Below are 15,693 nucleotides of genomic sequence, written 5' to 3'. Positions count from 1 at the left end.
AGTTTGAAGGCTTATTCCCATTTTGCTAAATGATGGTATATCGCTAGGATATAGGATATCACACTTTATATGTTTACTTCTAGGACCACCAAGACCCTGTAACTGAAGAGGATGCAGTGCAAATGCACCTCTATAAATTACCCTTGCTCTTGAGCAGGGATTGCACTAGAGCTCCCTGCACAGCGGATAAGTGGGCGGATCTTCCCACTATGATGTCATCACTGCTGTACACTATGGGCCACTAAGAATTTATCATTCCTTGAGCAAAACTGCAGCTGCATCTCCCTCCTCCCTGTCACTTTACACAGGAATCAAAGTTTCCAGAAATCATGCAGGGGTCAAGGCTGCTGGAAGGTGATGCAGATTCCCTAGCTTGAATATTCCCTAGTAATGATAACATTCAAATTATACATACATACTTTTTTGCATTAGTGATTTATTCATAAGAAATTATAATGAGGAATAACTATCAAATATGGCAAAAAGGAAATGGCATTTACCAGCCAAATGCACAAACAGGATGTGCAGATACCCCTCCTAATAAAGGAGGTACTACAGGTGCAAAATACTGATAAAACAACTACTTTTGATCTACCAGTTCATTGTTAATAATTGATTTGAAATTTTCTTTAAAGTTCCTTTTTTTTCTTTGGCAATGCTTTTGATAAACGCTAATAGCTTTGATTAATCGGCTGGTAAAGTAAATCATGTATCAACTAATAGTCGTTTATTCTTTTCTCACAGGACTTACCCGAATAGGCTTTAGTGCTTGAGCATCAGGAAGAAATTTTAACAACGTTGATGCAGCCAGAAGCAAAAATGATCTATTTATTGAGTCACCACCATCCAAACCAGAAAGGGACAGTTTGTACAGACCATTGCATGATTCGTGACGTACTGCAGTCTAAGAATATCAAACACATTAAAAATGAAGAACAAAATGTTTAAGATTTTAAATTAAGAATGTCAAACTCTTTTCTCTACCAGTTTCTAACATTTTACATAAACATCAAGCAAGAAAATAAGAAACTGCTATGGAGGAAAGTTACTAAGGCCTTTATCAAAATTTTCAACAACTTCATTCCGTTTTGTGCCTCACCATTTTCCAAAATGGAACCAAAAACTGGACAACGTTTAGGCTGAGGCGTGGAAACTACTGAAGAACAACACAATTTCTTGAAAATAATAGTGGAAATCTACAGGAGAGCCTGAGAGGCAAAAACAGATGTCGTGTGGCTCTTAATAAAAATTTACAAATACTACATTAGAACACTGTATTTTAATAAAAACAAACCTTTCTAGATATATATAAACAAAAGAAAAAAAAACCAAAACAACCCATGTAGCTATTTTGCCTGGATATGACTAATGGTCTATGTATGCCATTGATCCCATCACGTGAGATCAACAACAATAGTTCAAAAGTCCTATAGACTGTGTGACGAGTCCCTGTTTCCTATGGCATTGGTATTTGTATCTAATCTGTTGATATCTTAAAGAGGTGCTGCCTTTTAGGATGTTTAATTGAAGCTACTTTATGCCAGAAATTACACCCCAAAAAAATGGGGCTCTCTCATGAAGTACAATAGAAGACATTCTACAGTATAACACTGTGGATACAGCATAAGGCTATGTGCGCACATGTGCGCTCTGCACCGCACCGAAAAGGTGCGCTTCAGAGCGCAGCTGAAAAGCTGCGTTCTGAAGCGCATGTGCCAGCGAGAACGTGCGCTCTGCCTGCAGCTCCTGCCATAGACAGCAGGGGCTGCCGGCAAATCGCACGGAAGAAGTGACATGTCACTTCTTAGAACGTAGCGATTCGGGCAGCAGCCGAAGGGCTGCGTTCTAATATGCCACGGCCCCTGCACAATCTCCATAGATTTTGCAGGGGACGCAGGACGCATGCAGTTACGCTGCGCTACAAAGCGCAGCGTAACTGCATGAATTACGCACACATGCGCACATAGCCTAACACTGTGGATACAGTATAGCACTGTGGATACAGCATAACACTGTGGATACAGTATAACACTGGATACAGTATAACACTGGATACAGTATAACTGTGGATACAGTATAACACTGGATTTTGACCTTTTAGTGTTACATGCAATTTGTACTAATGTACTTGGCGAAAACAACTTACTAAAACTTACAGGGTATTCTCATCTTTTACAGTAGATCATGTTTAAAATTCTAAAATTGTGTCTAAACCCCTTCACGACCATGGACGGATATATCAGTCATGGAGCGTGTCCCGTTAAGCCCCGCCCCCTGCCGCGGGCAGGCGGCGGCGGTCGGCACAGATCAGCTGTTTTCAACAGCTGACATGTGTGCCTCCTAGCCGCGGGTGGAATCGCTTCCACCCGCGGCCATTAACCCCTTAAATCTTGCTGCCAAAGTCTGGCAGCAAGATCTAAATGCGCGCGGCCATGTTTTTTACTTACCGCCGCCCCCACCGGAAGTCACGTGCGTGATCACGTGACTATCGGTGGTTGCCATCGTAGCACAGGGTCATGTGATGACGCCTGCAGCTATGATGTTTCACTTTCGTTTTCCCTCGGCACGGAACAGAGGGAAAAAGAAAGTGACTATCTGCGGTTTACAGCTGTATAGCTGTGATCAGCAGATAGATAATAGCGATCGGATTGCTGATCACTATAGCCCCCTAGGGGGACTAGTAAAATAAAATAAAAGTAAAAAAAAAAAAGTTTTAAAAAAAATAAAAAAAAAACAAAAAACCTAAAAGTTCCAATCACCCCCCTTTCCCCCCATTGAAAATTAAAGGGTTAAAAAAATAAATAAATATACACATTTGGTATCGCCACGTTCAGAAATGCACGATCTATCAAAATATAAAATCAATTAATCTGATTGGTAAACGGCGTAGTGTCAAAAAAATTCCAAACGCCAAAATTACGTTTTTGGTCGCCGCAAGTTTTACGCAAAATGCAATAACAGGCGATCAAAACGTAGCATCTGCGCAAAAATAGTACCATTAGAAACGTCAGCTCGAGACGCAAAAAATAAGCAGTCACGGAGCCAAAGATCCCAAAAAATAAGAACGCTACGTGTTTCGGAAAATGGCGCAAAACGTGCGCCACTTTTATTGGACAAACTTGTGAATTTTTTTAACCCCTTAGATACAAGTAAACCTATACATGCTTGGGGTCTACAAACTCGCAGCGACCTCAGGTATCATACCCACACATCAGTGTTACCATATAGTTAACACCGTGAATAAAACATCCCAAAAACTATTGTGCCATCACACTTTTTTTTGCAATTTTTCCGCATTTGGAATTTTTTTGCTGTTTTACAGTACACCATATGGTAAAACTTATGGTTTCATTTAAAAGTACAACTTGTCCCGCAAAAAACAAGCCCTCATATGGCAAGATTGACTGAAAAATAAAAAAGTTACGGCTCTCGGAAGAAGGGGAGCAAAAAACAAAACCGCAAAAACGGAAAGTGCCCCAGGGCTGAAGGGGTTAAGAAAAGTTATTAACCTCTACATTAATCACATGCTTTTTTCTTTTTATTTTCTATTCTCAGTGTCCCTTAAATATCACCACAGTTAATACCCATCACCTCGGCCTTGTTGATGTGGCTTTTCCTGTGGCCACAGGCACCATAGCCGGTCTGCAGCGGTAAATATACATGTGCTAGATTATTTGGCTGCATGTCTGGCTGGGTTACTGCCTGCGTATGTGCTGTAGCTTTAGGCATGGCCACTAGTGGTGAGTGCGCTCGCCACTGTTCGGTACTCAGTGGAGCATCAGGGTGCTCGGGTACCAGCAGAGCTCCCCGAATATCGCAGATGCTTGAGTGTGCGTCTGTGAAACAGTGGCCACAATGCAGAGGCTTGCCTCACTGTGTGATGTGGGCAGGCACTGCAGGAAGAGCCGTTTGCAGTCTCTGAATGGCTCTCCCAGGGAATGATACATTTTTTGGATGTAGTGAATGAAAAGAAGAAAACCCCACCCTCTCTCCCACAGAAATGCTCTCAATGTCTGGCTGTATACAGGCAGGGAGCCGAACTGCACAATCATTGACTTTTATTATACTCATTACTTAAATTGAGCCCATCCGAGCGTCTGACCTGCTTGGCTTGAGTCCCGAGCACATCAGCATTTTAGTGCTCGCCCAACTCTACTGGCCACTACTCTGCTCTACAATGGAAGTGATCAGACACCCCCAGACCCGCACCATTGCCAGAGGGCTATCCCACACAATCTCCTGTGTAAAGCTGCACCCTAAGGCTATGTAATATTATGCACATAACAGGTGCAAACAAAAGCTCTGTCTTGTCGATGGCTTATTATTTAGCTGTTGGGAATATCATTACTACAGCCCCATTAAAGGGACAGTATCGCGTTTTTTTATTTTTGTATTAAAAATAGTGATTCTGAAATCAAGTATTTCTAATACAAAATGAAAATCGTAGCTTATTTACTTTTTCTGTTATTCTAATTTTACTGTATGCACTGGGGGCCATGTTGGATTTGCTGTGTGTGTAACGACAGTTACACACTTCTTTATGGCAGCCCCTGTGCATAGAGAATAGTGGTCGCTATCCGACCCTATGTTTAACGTTACAGTGGGCGTATGCTGTGACCTGGATGCGCCCCCTGGGCTGTCCAGATCACAGCAGAGGGAGGAGTTCAGCCGCCATCATCGTGGAGCTCACAGCGTATGCTGTTAGCTCCACTTCACCCCTGTCAACCGCCGGGATGTGTGAGTACAGGCCGCCTCCCCTCCCCTGCCCCCGTTACCGATGACACCGCCTCCCTCCGCTCTCCCCAGCCCCCGCTACTGCTACAGCTAGTGCCGCCCCTCGCCGTTCCCGTCTCCGCTGACACCCCATCCCTTCGCTCTCCTCAGCCCCCGCTAGTGCCGCCCCTCCCCCCGCCGTTACCGTCTCCGATGACACTTCCTCCCTCCGCTCTCCCCAGCCACCGCTCTGCTCGCCACTGCTGTGTATGTGTGTGCCCTTGCCCCACTGCATGCGAGTACCGCCGCTGATGCTGTCTGCACGGCTGTGTATTATCCTCTCCTGTTTCATACTATCTGCTGAGCCGTGTATCTAATCCTCTCTTGGGTGGTACACACACAGCTCAGCAGACCGCATCACCCAGGACAGGATTAGATACACGGCCGTGCACACAGCATCACCCAGGACAGGATTAGATACACAGCTCAGCAGACAGTATCACCCAGGACAGGATTAGATACACAGCTCATCAGACAGTATCTAATCCTGTCCTGGGTGATGCTGTCTGATGAGCTGTGTATCTAATCCTGTCCTGGGTGATGCTGTGTGCACGGCCGTGTATCTAATCCTGTCCTGGGTGATGCTGTGTGCACGGCCGTGTATCTAATCCTGTCCTGGGTGATGCTGTGTGCACGGCCGTGTATCTAATCCTGTCCTGGGTGATGCTGTGTGCACGGCCGTGTATCTAATCCTCTCCTGGGTGATGCTGTGTGCACGGCCGTGTATCTAATCCTGTCTGGGTAATGCGGTCTGCACGGCCGTGTATCTAATCCTGTCCTGGGTGATGCTGTGTGCACGGCCGTTTATCTAATCCTCTGCTGGGTGATGCTGTGTGCACGGCCGTGTATCTAATCCTGTCCTGGGTGATGCGGTCTGCACGGCCGTGTATCTAATCCTGTCCTGGGTGATGCGGTCTGCACGGCCGTGTATCTAATCCTAGCCTGTGTGATACTGTCTGCTGAGCCGTGTATCTAATCCTAGCCTGTGAGATACTGTCTGCTGAGCTGTGTATCTAATCCTAGCCTGGGTGATACTGTCTGCTGAGCTGTGTATCTAATCCTGTTCGCCCACTTTACTGCAAGCTGTAACGTGAGCTTTTTCCTACAGTGGGATTTCTGTAGGATTTCAGAAGCTGCTCCCCCTAGTGTTTAACAGTGGAAACATTGGAAAATATTAAACTTTTTAATTTTTTTTTTACATTTTGCTCAATTAAAAAAAGAAAATAATATTTAAACAAAACATTAAAATAATATTACTTTACATTTTTTCAGTTATTTAATTTTTTTTTTCTGACGATACAGTCCCTTTAAGGTAGTCACACTAGGGGGGAGGTTTGGACATGTACTATTGGAAGGGGGTGGGGGGGGGGGTGGGAGAGTAAAAAAGGTACAACTGTAGATAACCAAGTACTGTTTATAGGTTTGTGGCCAGAGACTGTATGAATAATATACAATGAAGCATCAGGAACATACATGATGTGTAGCTGGATATGTCCAAAAAAGTCAGTGCACCGTCCAAAGATGCGGGGGAACAATGAAGGATGACAAGGAGGTAAGACATGTACAGAGGGGAACTGGGACATTAAGTTGTACTATCCGGTTAGTGGTTGGGTGGGCTGCCTATTGGGGCAGAATAGGGCCTTTCAACCTTCTAGTTGTAGACTTAGGCCAGTGTGGGAATAGATTGTAAAACAAAAAAATAAAAAAGTTAAAATGAACTAGAACAAACAAAAAAAACCAAAACTTTATAAACTGTTGACTAACATCTTACCTCAGGAATAAGAAGAGTTAATTTCTTAAGCCAATCTTGTAAATTGTCACTGTCGGCTAGGCTGGACTTCACCGCAGAACAGCAATGAGCCCAGCTGACCAGAAGCCACATGGAGTAATGGGTTACTGTTGAGAGTAAAGTGCATGAAAGGGTTAAAAACTCCCATGATAAGTCATCGCCTGGTCTGATCCACCATGGAAGTATATGAAGAGGCACCTGACTAATACAGGGCAACTGGCACATACATCCAGTAAAACAAGATTAAGAGAATTTTGTTACGTGGATCTTAAAGATGATAATCCAATGACAAATGTCTCTGCAGCCATCAAGGAAACAAGAATCCTTTTAATCAGGATTGTAATCTTAATGGCGTTTTCTAGGGCCGGAATATTGATGGTGAATCACTTGAATTGAGCTGCGCCTGTGTAATCTATACTGGGGACATCACACGTGCTTGAACCAAGTGACATCTTCATACTGGGGCCTGAAAGGTGAACCCTAAAGATCAAATATTGATGGCGCATTCTAAGAACAGGCCATGAATATTGAAGTCTCAGAAAACCCCCGCTACTAAATGTATCTCTGACAGTGGACACATTGATAATTAACTACTTACCTTCATGCCTTGAGCGATGGTCAGACTGTGCCTTCAATACCCTGTAAGAAAGTGCCATGATGTTATAAAGAAAACACTGGAGACCAGTACATATGATACATAAATCTATATATCACTCATATATAAATGTTACGTTAAAAAAAAAAAACAAAAAAAAACATTGTCACTTGTTCACTGTACCCACCGTTGGGCTAAGTTGTCATAGGTATAAGCCACAGACATTAAGCGCTGAATCAAACAAGTTCCTTGGACAAGAACTAGAAAAACCTTCAGGAAGAAAAAGGGAGAAGAAAACATGGGTTAAATAACACAAGTATTTTGCAAGTGGTGACTGAACATAAAAACCACAACTACAGAACAGATTATTATATGTGGGGATTCATATTCCCTTTAGTTTCTGTAAGCATGAAATTGCAAATTGAGTGATCAGGATTAACAAATGCTCAACTACAGATAACTACAGAATGTAGGTTACCACCCAAAAGATGAGAAATATGTGGAGGGTGTCCAAACCCGAGCTCGCTGCCTAATACCTGCCTATAAGGCACTTAGATCAGGTCAGGAGACCCTCCGATCACCCCCAGTATTACAATCCGAATACGATCAGTGTTAAACAGACGTGTGAATTCTCCCCTAGGAAGCCCAACGTGAAACGCGCGTCGGGGCCCCTGGACAGCATCTTCCATTCGAAACTCTAACCATGGGTGAGCGGGATCTATTTTTATTTAATTGCACATAATTATTTGCCCTCAAGTGGTTGGTTGTATATTATCTTCTATACTTGCCATTAACATTTCACTTATGTCTTTTGGTCTTTGCTCTGTGGTAACCACACTTGTTTGGTTGTGATTACATCACGTTGCCCTTGTTAGAGAGAGTGGCTACATATATCTATATACGTGGTTTGGTTATTTATTGACATGGCCCCCTCCTACCTTTTGTGGCACAGTGCAATATTATAACATATATATATATACACACACATACATATATATATATATACACACATACATACTTATTTTTTTATTATTATTATTATTATTTTTACACCTGCATATTTATTTCCCAACCACAATTTATATCGGTTTGTGCGATATCTGTATCTGTATTGATCCTCACTCCCAGATTTGCCCTTACTGTATCCTGTGGTACATGCTTGTCCATCTCCCTGCACTTTATCTCCCCCGTTTGTTACCTTCACTTTATATTGTGGATTTTTTTTTTTTAATCATTGTTCAATAAAGATAATTTTTTATTCACATCTTGGAATATGACTCAGTTTTTCTCTAGATATATTGTTATCAATCACCTGTAGCCGTGCATTGCTGGAATTTTACTCTGAAATAAAACATCCAATCTCAGAAGGAAAGCTATGCTTACATTCTGCATCCTAGGTCAGTATAGCACTGGCTTTACTTTATGTATGAAAATCCTGATGGTGAATTCTCATCAAATCTGCTGATGTGGTTTGTTAACCCTTCAGGTGCTTTTCTGGAATTAGCACAGTCAAATGCCAAGAATGAAAAATAATTCTACTCTTAAAATGTTGCCAGCATCTGAACAGGGAGCTACAGACTTGGGTCATTACTTGGCCTTGAATTGCCATACATCGGGTGCACTCAATCGTGATCTCAGGTTGCAGATGGTGTTGAAAAGGAACCCCCCCCCCCCCCCCACAATCGGCCAACCACATAGACGCCAATCGTGACTGATGCTTCAAGCTGTCAGCAATAGTGTACAGCCAATATCTGCTGGATTATCACCTGTCAAGTGATGCTATTCACTTATCAGATCTGTAAAGAGGTGTATTGGTGGTCATTAAGGGGTTACCTTTCCAAGAGAATATTAAGCAGTACTTTTCTAGGTACACAGCAAATGACATTCGCCAAGCCTGGCACTAAATCATTTTCATAAGTGCCCATAGCTAAGTAGTGGGATGCAAACACATGATTTTTTCCATAATTCAATGTAAATGGGTGGAATGATGGATTATGCACACAACCTCATGTACAAAATGTTTACTCCAATGTACCTCTGTTAAACGTGGGATATGAAGGCCCTTTGAGTGATCTGCCGTTGATTTTCTTGATTTGCCAGGCCACGCTCTTTTTCTGTGGCTCTCGGCTATCCCCGACCAAGCAAATACATCATGATATGCCAGATCTAGATCTGTGGGGTCCACAGCAAACTGACACATCAACTTCAGCAAACACGCTAAGCAGTCCAGCTGCCACTGCGGAGACAGACGCAAAGAATGGTAAGTGACGGGAGCAGCACGGTGATCACCGGTATGTGATGGGACAGAACACAGATTAGGACATTACAGTTCAATTACATTTTTTTAACCAAACAATCACCTTAAAACCTAAAAATGGATTTAATTTAATCTTGTTATAAAACCCGCTTCACACAAAAGCATAATTTGCTAATATGCTGATGAAAGAGGTCAAGATGGTCAGTAAATTATTCTGTCCGTGTAGTAGATGGTCAGTAAATTATTCTGTCCGTGTAGTAGATGGTCAGTAAATTATTCTGTCCGTGTAGTAGATGGTCAGTAAATTATTCTGTCCGTGAAGGCTGCCATTTATCTTGTTAAACTTTTTATCATGTACAATAATGAAACATTAACTAATAAATACATATGAGTGTACAGAGGCAGCCTATTAGGCCGGGGCCACACGGGGACTACTGTGATCCTCGCATGACACTCGGCTCACACTGGCAGCACAGCAGGAACTGAGTGTCATGCGAGTGTCACTGCGACTGAGGTCCGATCGGACCACAGCTGCGGGGGGCGGGCCGGCGCCGAGGAGGAGGAGAGGGGCGGAACGGCGCCGAGGAGGAGGAGAGGGGCGGGCCGGCGCCGAGGAGGAGGAGGAGGAGAGGGGCGGGCCGGCGCCGAGGAGGAGGAGGAGGAGGAGGAGGAGGAGAGGGGCGGGCCAGCGCCGAGGAGGAGGAGAGGGGCGGGCCAGCGCCGAGGAGGAGGAGGAGGAGAGGGGCGGGCCAGCGCCGAGGTGGAGGAGGAGGAGAGGGGCGGGCCAGCGCCGAGGTGGAGGAGGAGGAGAGGGGCGGGCCAGCGCCGAGGTGGAGGAGGAGGAGAGGGGCGGGCCAGCGCCGAGGAGGAGGAGAGGGGCGGGCCAGCGCCGAGGAGGAGGAGAGGGGCGGGCCAGCGCCGAGGAGGAGGAGAGGGGCGGGCCAGCGCCGAGGAGGAGGAGAGGGGCGGGCCAGCGCCGAGGAGGAGGAGAGGGGAGGGCCAGCGCCGAGGAGGAGGAGAGGGGAGGGCCAGCGCCGAGGAGGAGGAGAGGGGCGGGCCAGCGCCGAGGAGGGGCGAGAGGGATTTATCTCCCTCTCTCCTCCGTTGCCGGCTATTGCCATTCTTGCTCTGCACTCGCAGTACACCGGTGTACCACGAGTGCAGTGCAATGTTTCTCTTGCCCCATAGACTTTAATGGGTGCAAGAGAAAGAGGATCGCATTGCACCCGCAGCATGCTGCGACTCTTTTCTCAGTCCAATTAGGGCTGAGAAAATAAATAAATGCTCATGGGAGCTGTCACGGAGTAATATTGGTCCGAGTGGAATGCAATGTTTTATCGCATTCCACTCACTCCGATTTTCATGCCGTGTGTCTTAGGCCTTAGACTAACAATTTGGTCACATTGCTGTTTCTAAGTGTTTGGCACATGGACCCGGCACATACACAGTGTAGTCATAAGTCAACATTCACCTGACTGAGGCAAAAAGACTGTCCTGCCACTGTATGCCCATAAAAAAGGCAACATATGGCAGCGTAAGCCTATGCAGTGACAAACATCGAACCCTTCAGTCACAGGTGTCTGTCAGGAAATCCTGTCTCTACATATACATCTGCCAGGAGACAAACACAATCTAAAAAATCCTCACAGCTCTACATAAATCAGACAGTTCATGTTGTCTTCCAGTTTACAACTAAAGACACAAATCTGACCAAGAATAATATAAAGATATAAACTCACCACAGTCCAAGACTCCTGTTCCTTTGGCTCCAAAATCCCAGAATTAAAAATTTCAATCAGCTGTTGTAGACCCCCTGCAGCAACAAACTAAGAATACATAGGGAGTCAAATATTTATTGGCTCAAATACCCAGACATGTAACATTTCACTCTCTCCACCAACCCATAACAATATGTTCTATTATTGGAATGGTCTATGGTTATTATATTGATTAGCAAAACAGAACTAGGGTCATTTTACACAACCTTAGAATTATTGCAATGACAGAACTAACAATGTTTAGTACCTTGCAGCTCCATGTGTTTTTACTGTTTTCAATCTGATCTTCACTGGAGTCATCAGAGTCTGGATACAAATCACTATAACTGCCCTGTAATAAAAACATTCCACAATAATATGCAGAAACTCAGGTCATCCAGAAACATTCAACGACGGCATGAAAAGCAGAAGCATAAAGTGGAATAGGATGAATAGACTCAAGGTTAATCTCCACCAAGGAGATAATTTCTATTGTAAAGTTCCCAAAATTAATATTTGGTGCATTCAGTTTTAAAAATACGCATATTACTGTTATACATAACTCAGGGAACAAAAAGTTTCCAAAACCAAGTAGATTTATTTAAAACATGAGATACCAAAAAGAAAAAACACAGCAGTAAAACACAATTGCAAAAAAAAACTTCCTATAATTCGTGGAAGGAACTTGGCCTTAGTGGTCTCTACAACAACTTACAACAACTAAGATTATTTTCAGCATGTATTCTGTAAAAGTCACCCATTATTGGCAACAGGGAATCTGTATTGCCATTTAAATGGGAACCTGTCACCACCACCGGTCTCATATACAGTATTCTAACATGCTGTATATAAGAGCCCAGACCGGGAGTATAACATTAAAAAAAGAGAATTTTGTTTACTTACCGTAAATTCTTTTTCTTATAGTTCCGTATTGGGAGACCCAGACATTGGGTGTATAGCTTCTGCCTCCGGAGGACACACAAAGTACTACACTCAAAAGTGTAGCTCCTCCCTCTGAGCTTATACACCCCCTGGATAACCAGATCTAGCCAGTTTAGTGCAAAAGCTGAAGCCACCCACAAGTAAAAACAGAGCAAGAACCGGAACAACCGGAGTCTCTGTCTACGGCAACAGCCGGTGATAACACGCGGAACAAGAAACTGCCAACAGGCAACAGGGAGGGTGCTGGGTCTCCCAATACGGAACTATAAGAAAAAGAATTTACGGTAAGTAAACAAAATTCTCTTTTTCTTTATCGTTCCTATGGGAGACCCAGACATTGGGACGTTCCAAAGCAGTCCATGGTGGGAATAAACAGAAAAACTGAGAAGTAGGCGGAGCCTAACTTCACAAGTAGGCGACAGCCGCCTGAAGGATGCGTCTGCCCAAGCTCGCATCTGCCGAAGAATGAGCATGCACTTGGTAGTGCTTTGAAAAGCTATGCAGGCTAGTCCAAGTGGCAGCCTGACAGACTTGCTGAGCCGTAGCCTGGTGCCTGAAAGCCCAAGAGGCACCGACAGCTCTGGTCGAGTGTGCCTTGATCCCCGGCGGGAGAGGCACCTGAGAACACTGGTAGGCATCCGAAATGGTTGACCTAATCCAACGGGCTAAGGTCGGCTTAGAAGCAGAGAGGCCCTTACGCCGACCTGTGGTTAGCACAAAAAGACAGGTGCACCGCCTAAGAGCAGCGGTGCGAGACACATAAATCCGGAGCGCCCGCACCAGATCCAGAGTATGCAACGCTTTTTCATAGCGATGAACAGGAGCCGGACAAAAGGAAGGTAGGGTAATGTCTTGGTAAAGGTGGAAAGGAGAAACCACCTTAGGGAGAAAGTCCAGAGTCGGACGGAGAACCACCTTGTCTTGATGAAAAACCAAAAAAGGTGACTCCGAAGAGAGCGCAGCTAAATCAGAGACACTCCTGAGGGAAGTTATGGCCACTAGAAAGACCACCTTCTGTGAAAGACGAAACAAAGAAACCTCCCTAAGAGGCTCAAAGGGGGGTTTCTGTAAAACCGTGAGAACCAAATTGAGGTCCCAGGGATCCAAGGGCCACCGGTAAGGCGGGATGATGTGAGACGCACCTTGCATGAAGGTGCGGACCTGAGCCAGCCGGGCGATACGCCGCTGGAACAGAACTGACAAAGCTGAGACTTCTCCCTTGAGAGAGTTGAGGGATAGTCCTAGCTGCAGACCGGACTGTAGAAAAGACAGAAGGGTCGGCAAGGAAAAAGGCCAAGGAGAATGGCCGGAAGAGCGACACCAGGACAGGAAAACCTTCCAAGTCCTGTGATAGATCTTGGAAGAGGAAGACTTACGGGCCCGAGTCATAGTGGAGATGACTTCAGGGGGGAATACCAGAAGCCGTCAAGATCCAGGACTCAAGAGCCACGCCGTCAATCTGAGAGCCGCAGAATTGTGGCGGAAAAACGGACCTTGTGAGAGAAGGACTGGACGGTCCGGAAGATGCCACGGCACCTCTACGAACAGATGGAGCAGGTCTGGGTACCAAGCTCGCCTGGGCCAGTCCGGAGCAATGAGGATGACTCGACGGCCCTCCATTCTGATCTTGCACAGAACTCTGGGCAAGAGAGCTAGAGGGGGAAACACGTAGGACAGACGAAACTGGGACCAATCTTGAACCAGAGCGTCCGCTGCAAAGGCCTGAGGATCGTGGGAGCGAGCCACGTAAACCGGAAACTTGTTGTTGTGACGGGATGCCATTAGGTCCACTTCCGGAGTGCCCCACTTGCGGCAGATTGACAAACACTGCCGGATGCAGGGACCACTCGCCACTGTCCACGGTTTGACGGCTGAGATAATCTGCTTCCCAGTTTTCCACGCCTGGGATGTGGACTGCGGATATGGTGGACTTGGAGTCCTCCGCCCATTGAAGGATGCGTTGAACCTCCAACATTGCCAGGCGGCTGCGTGTCCCGCCTTGGTGATTGATGTAGGCAACCGCTGTCGCGTTGTCTGACTGGACTCGGATGTGCTTGCCCGCCGACAGGTGGTGAAAGGCTAGGAGAGCTAGAAGCACAGCTCTGGTTTCCAGCACATTGATCGAGAGGGCTGACTCGGACGGAGTCCAAGTGCCCTGCGCTCGGTGGCGGAGACATACCGCTCCCCAGCCGGATAGACTGGCATCCGTGGTGAGGATCACCCAGGACGGGGCCAGGAAGAAGCGCCCCTGAGACAGAGAGAGGGGCCGAAGCCACCACTGAAGAGAGCTCCTGGTCTGCGGCAACAGAGCCACTAGCCTGTGCAAGAAGGAAGGCTGCTTGTCCCAGCAGCGGAGAATGTCCAGCTGCAGGGGGCGCAGATGGAACTGGGCAAAGGGAACAGCCTCCATTGACGCCACCATCTGACCCAGCACCTGCATCAGGTGCCTGATGGAATAACGGCGGGGCCTTAGCAGAGAGCGCACCGCCAGTTGGAGGGACTGCTGTTTGACTAAGGGCAGCTTCACAAGTGCCGGCAGAGTCTCGAACTGCATCGCTAGGTACGTGAGACTCTGGGTCGGAGTCAGAGTGGATTTGGGCAGATTGACAAGCCACCCGAATTGGGCTAGAGTGGCGAGAGTGAGCGAGACACTCCGCTGACAGTCTGCGCTGGATGAAGCCTTGACTAGAAGGTCGTCCAGGTAAGGAATCACTGCCAACCCCTGGAGGTGCAGAACCGCAACCACTGCTGCCATGACCTTGGTGAATACCCGAGGGGCCGTGGCTAACCCGAAGGGGAGAGCGACGAATTGGAAATGTTCCTCTCCGATTGCAAAACGTAGCCAACGCTGGTGTGAAACTGCAATTGGCACATGCAGATAGGTATCTCTGATGTCGATGGATGCCAGGAAATCCCCTTGGGTCATTGAGGCAATGACTGATCGCAGAGACTCCATGCGAAAACGCCGCACCTGAACATGCTTGTTGAGAAGCTTGAGATCCAGGATGTGCCGGAAGGAACCGTCCTTTTTGGGGACTAGGAAGAGATTTGAGTAGAAACCTCTGAACCGTTCCCGGGCAGGAACTGGTACAATTACTCCGTTGGCCTGCAAGGCTGCCACGGCCTGTGAGAAGGCGGCGGCCTTGTAGCAGGGGGGAGTAGACAGAAAAAATCTGTTTGGCGGGCTGGAAGAGAATTCTATCCTGTAGCCGTGGGAGATGATATCCCGCACCCACTGATCGGAGACATGTTGAAACCACACGTCGCCAAAGTGGGAGAGCCTGCCACCGACTAAGGACGTTGCTGGCGCGGACAGATAGTCAAGAGGAGGCTGCCTTAGTGGCAGCAGCTCCTGCGGTCTTCTGTGGACGCGCTTTTGTGCGCCAGCTGGATTTTTGGTCCTTGGCTGAGTTAGTGGACGAGGCCGAGGGCTTAGAGGACGACCAGTTGGAGGAACGAAAGGAACGAAACCTCGACTGATTCCTACCCTGGACAAGTTTCCTGGTTTTGGTTTGTGGCATGGAAGTACTCTTCCCGCCAGTAGCCTCCTTAATAATTTCATCCAGCTGTTCACCGAACA

The 15,693-nt window shown here is 46.4% G+C and overlaps 1 protein-coding gene across 3 annotated transcripts in view; it reads right to left on the bottom strand.

Annotated features, from left to right (window-relative positions):
• Positions 1 to 15,693, bottom strand: part of USP34 (ubiquitin specific peptidase 34) — a 386,361-nt gene that overhangs the window by 173,570 nt on the left and 197,098 nt on the right. For all 3 annotated transcript variants that reach the window (XM_075339351.1, XM_075339349.1, XM_075339350.1), the window contains 7 exons: positions 11,440 to 11,523; positions 11,154 to 11,240; positions 9,193 to 9,393; positions 7,345 to 7,427; positions 7,161 to 7,201; positions 6,545 to 6,669; positions 752 to 904 (listed from right to left, as the gene is read on the bottom strand). In XM_075339351.1, coding sequence (XP_075195466.1) covers positions 752 to 904; positions 6,545 to 6,669; positions 7,161 to 7,201; positions 7,345 to 7,427; positions 9,193 to 9,393; positions 11,154 to 11,240; positions 11,440 to 11,523 — 774 coding nt within the window. The remainder of the gene's footprint in view (positions 1 to 751; positions 905 to 6,544; positions 6,670 to 7,160; positions 7,202 to 7,344; positions 7,428 to 9,192; positions 9,394 to 11,153; positions 11,241 to 11,439; positions 11,524 to 15,693) is intronic.

Source organism: Anomaloglossus baeobatrachus, chromosome 3, assembly GCF_048569485.1.
Source record: "Anomaloglossus baeobatrachus isolate aAnoBae1 chromosome 3, aAnoBae1.hap1, whole genome shotgun sequence".
Classification (NCBI taxonomy): Eukaryota; Metazoa; Chordata; class Amphibia; order Anura; family Aromobatidae; genus Anomaloglossus; species Anomaloglossus baeobatrachus.
This window is presented reverse-complemented; position numbering and strand designations above follow the sequence as displayed.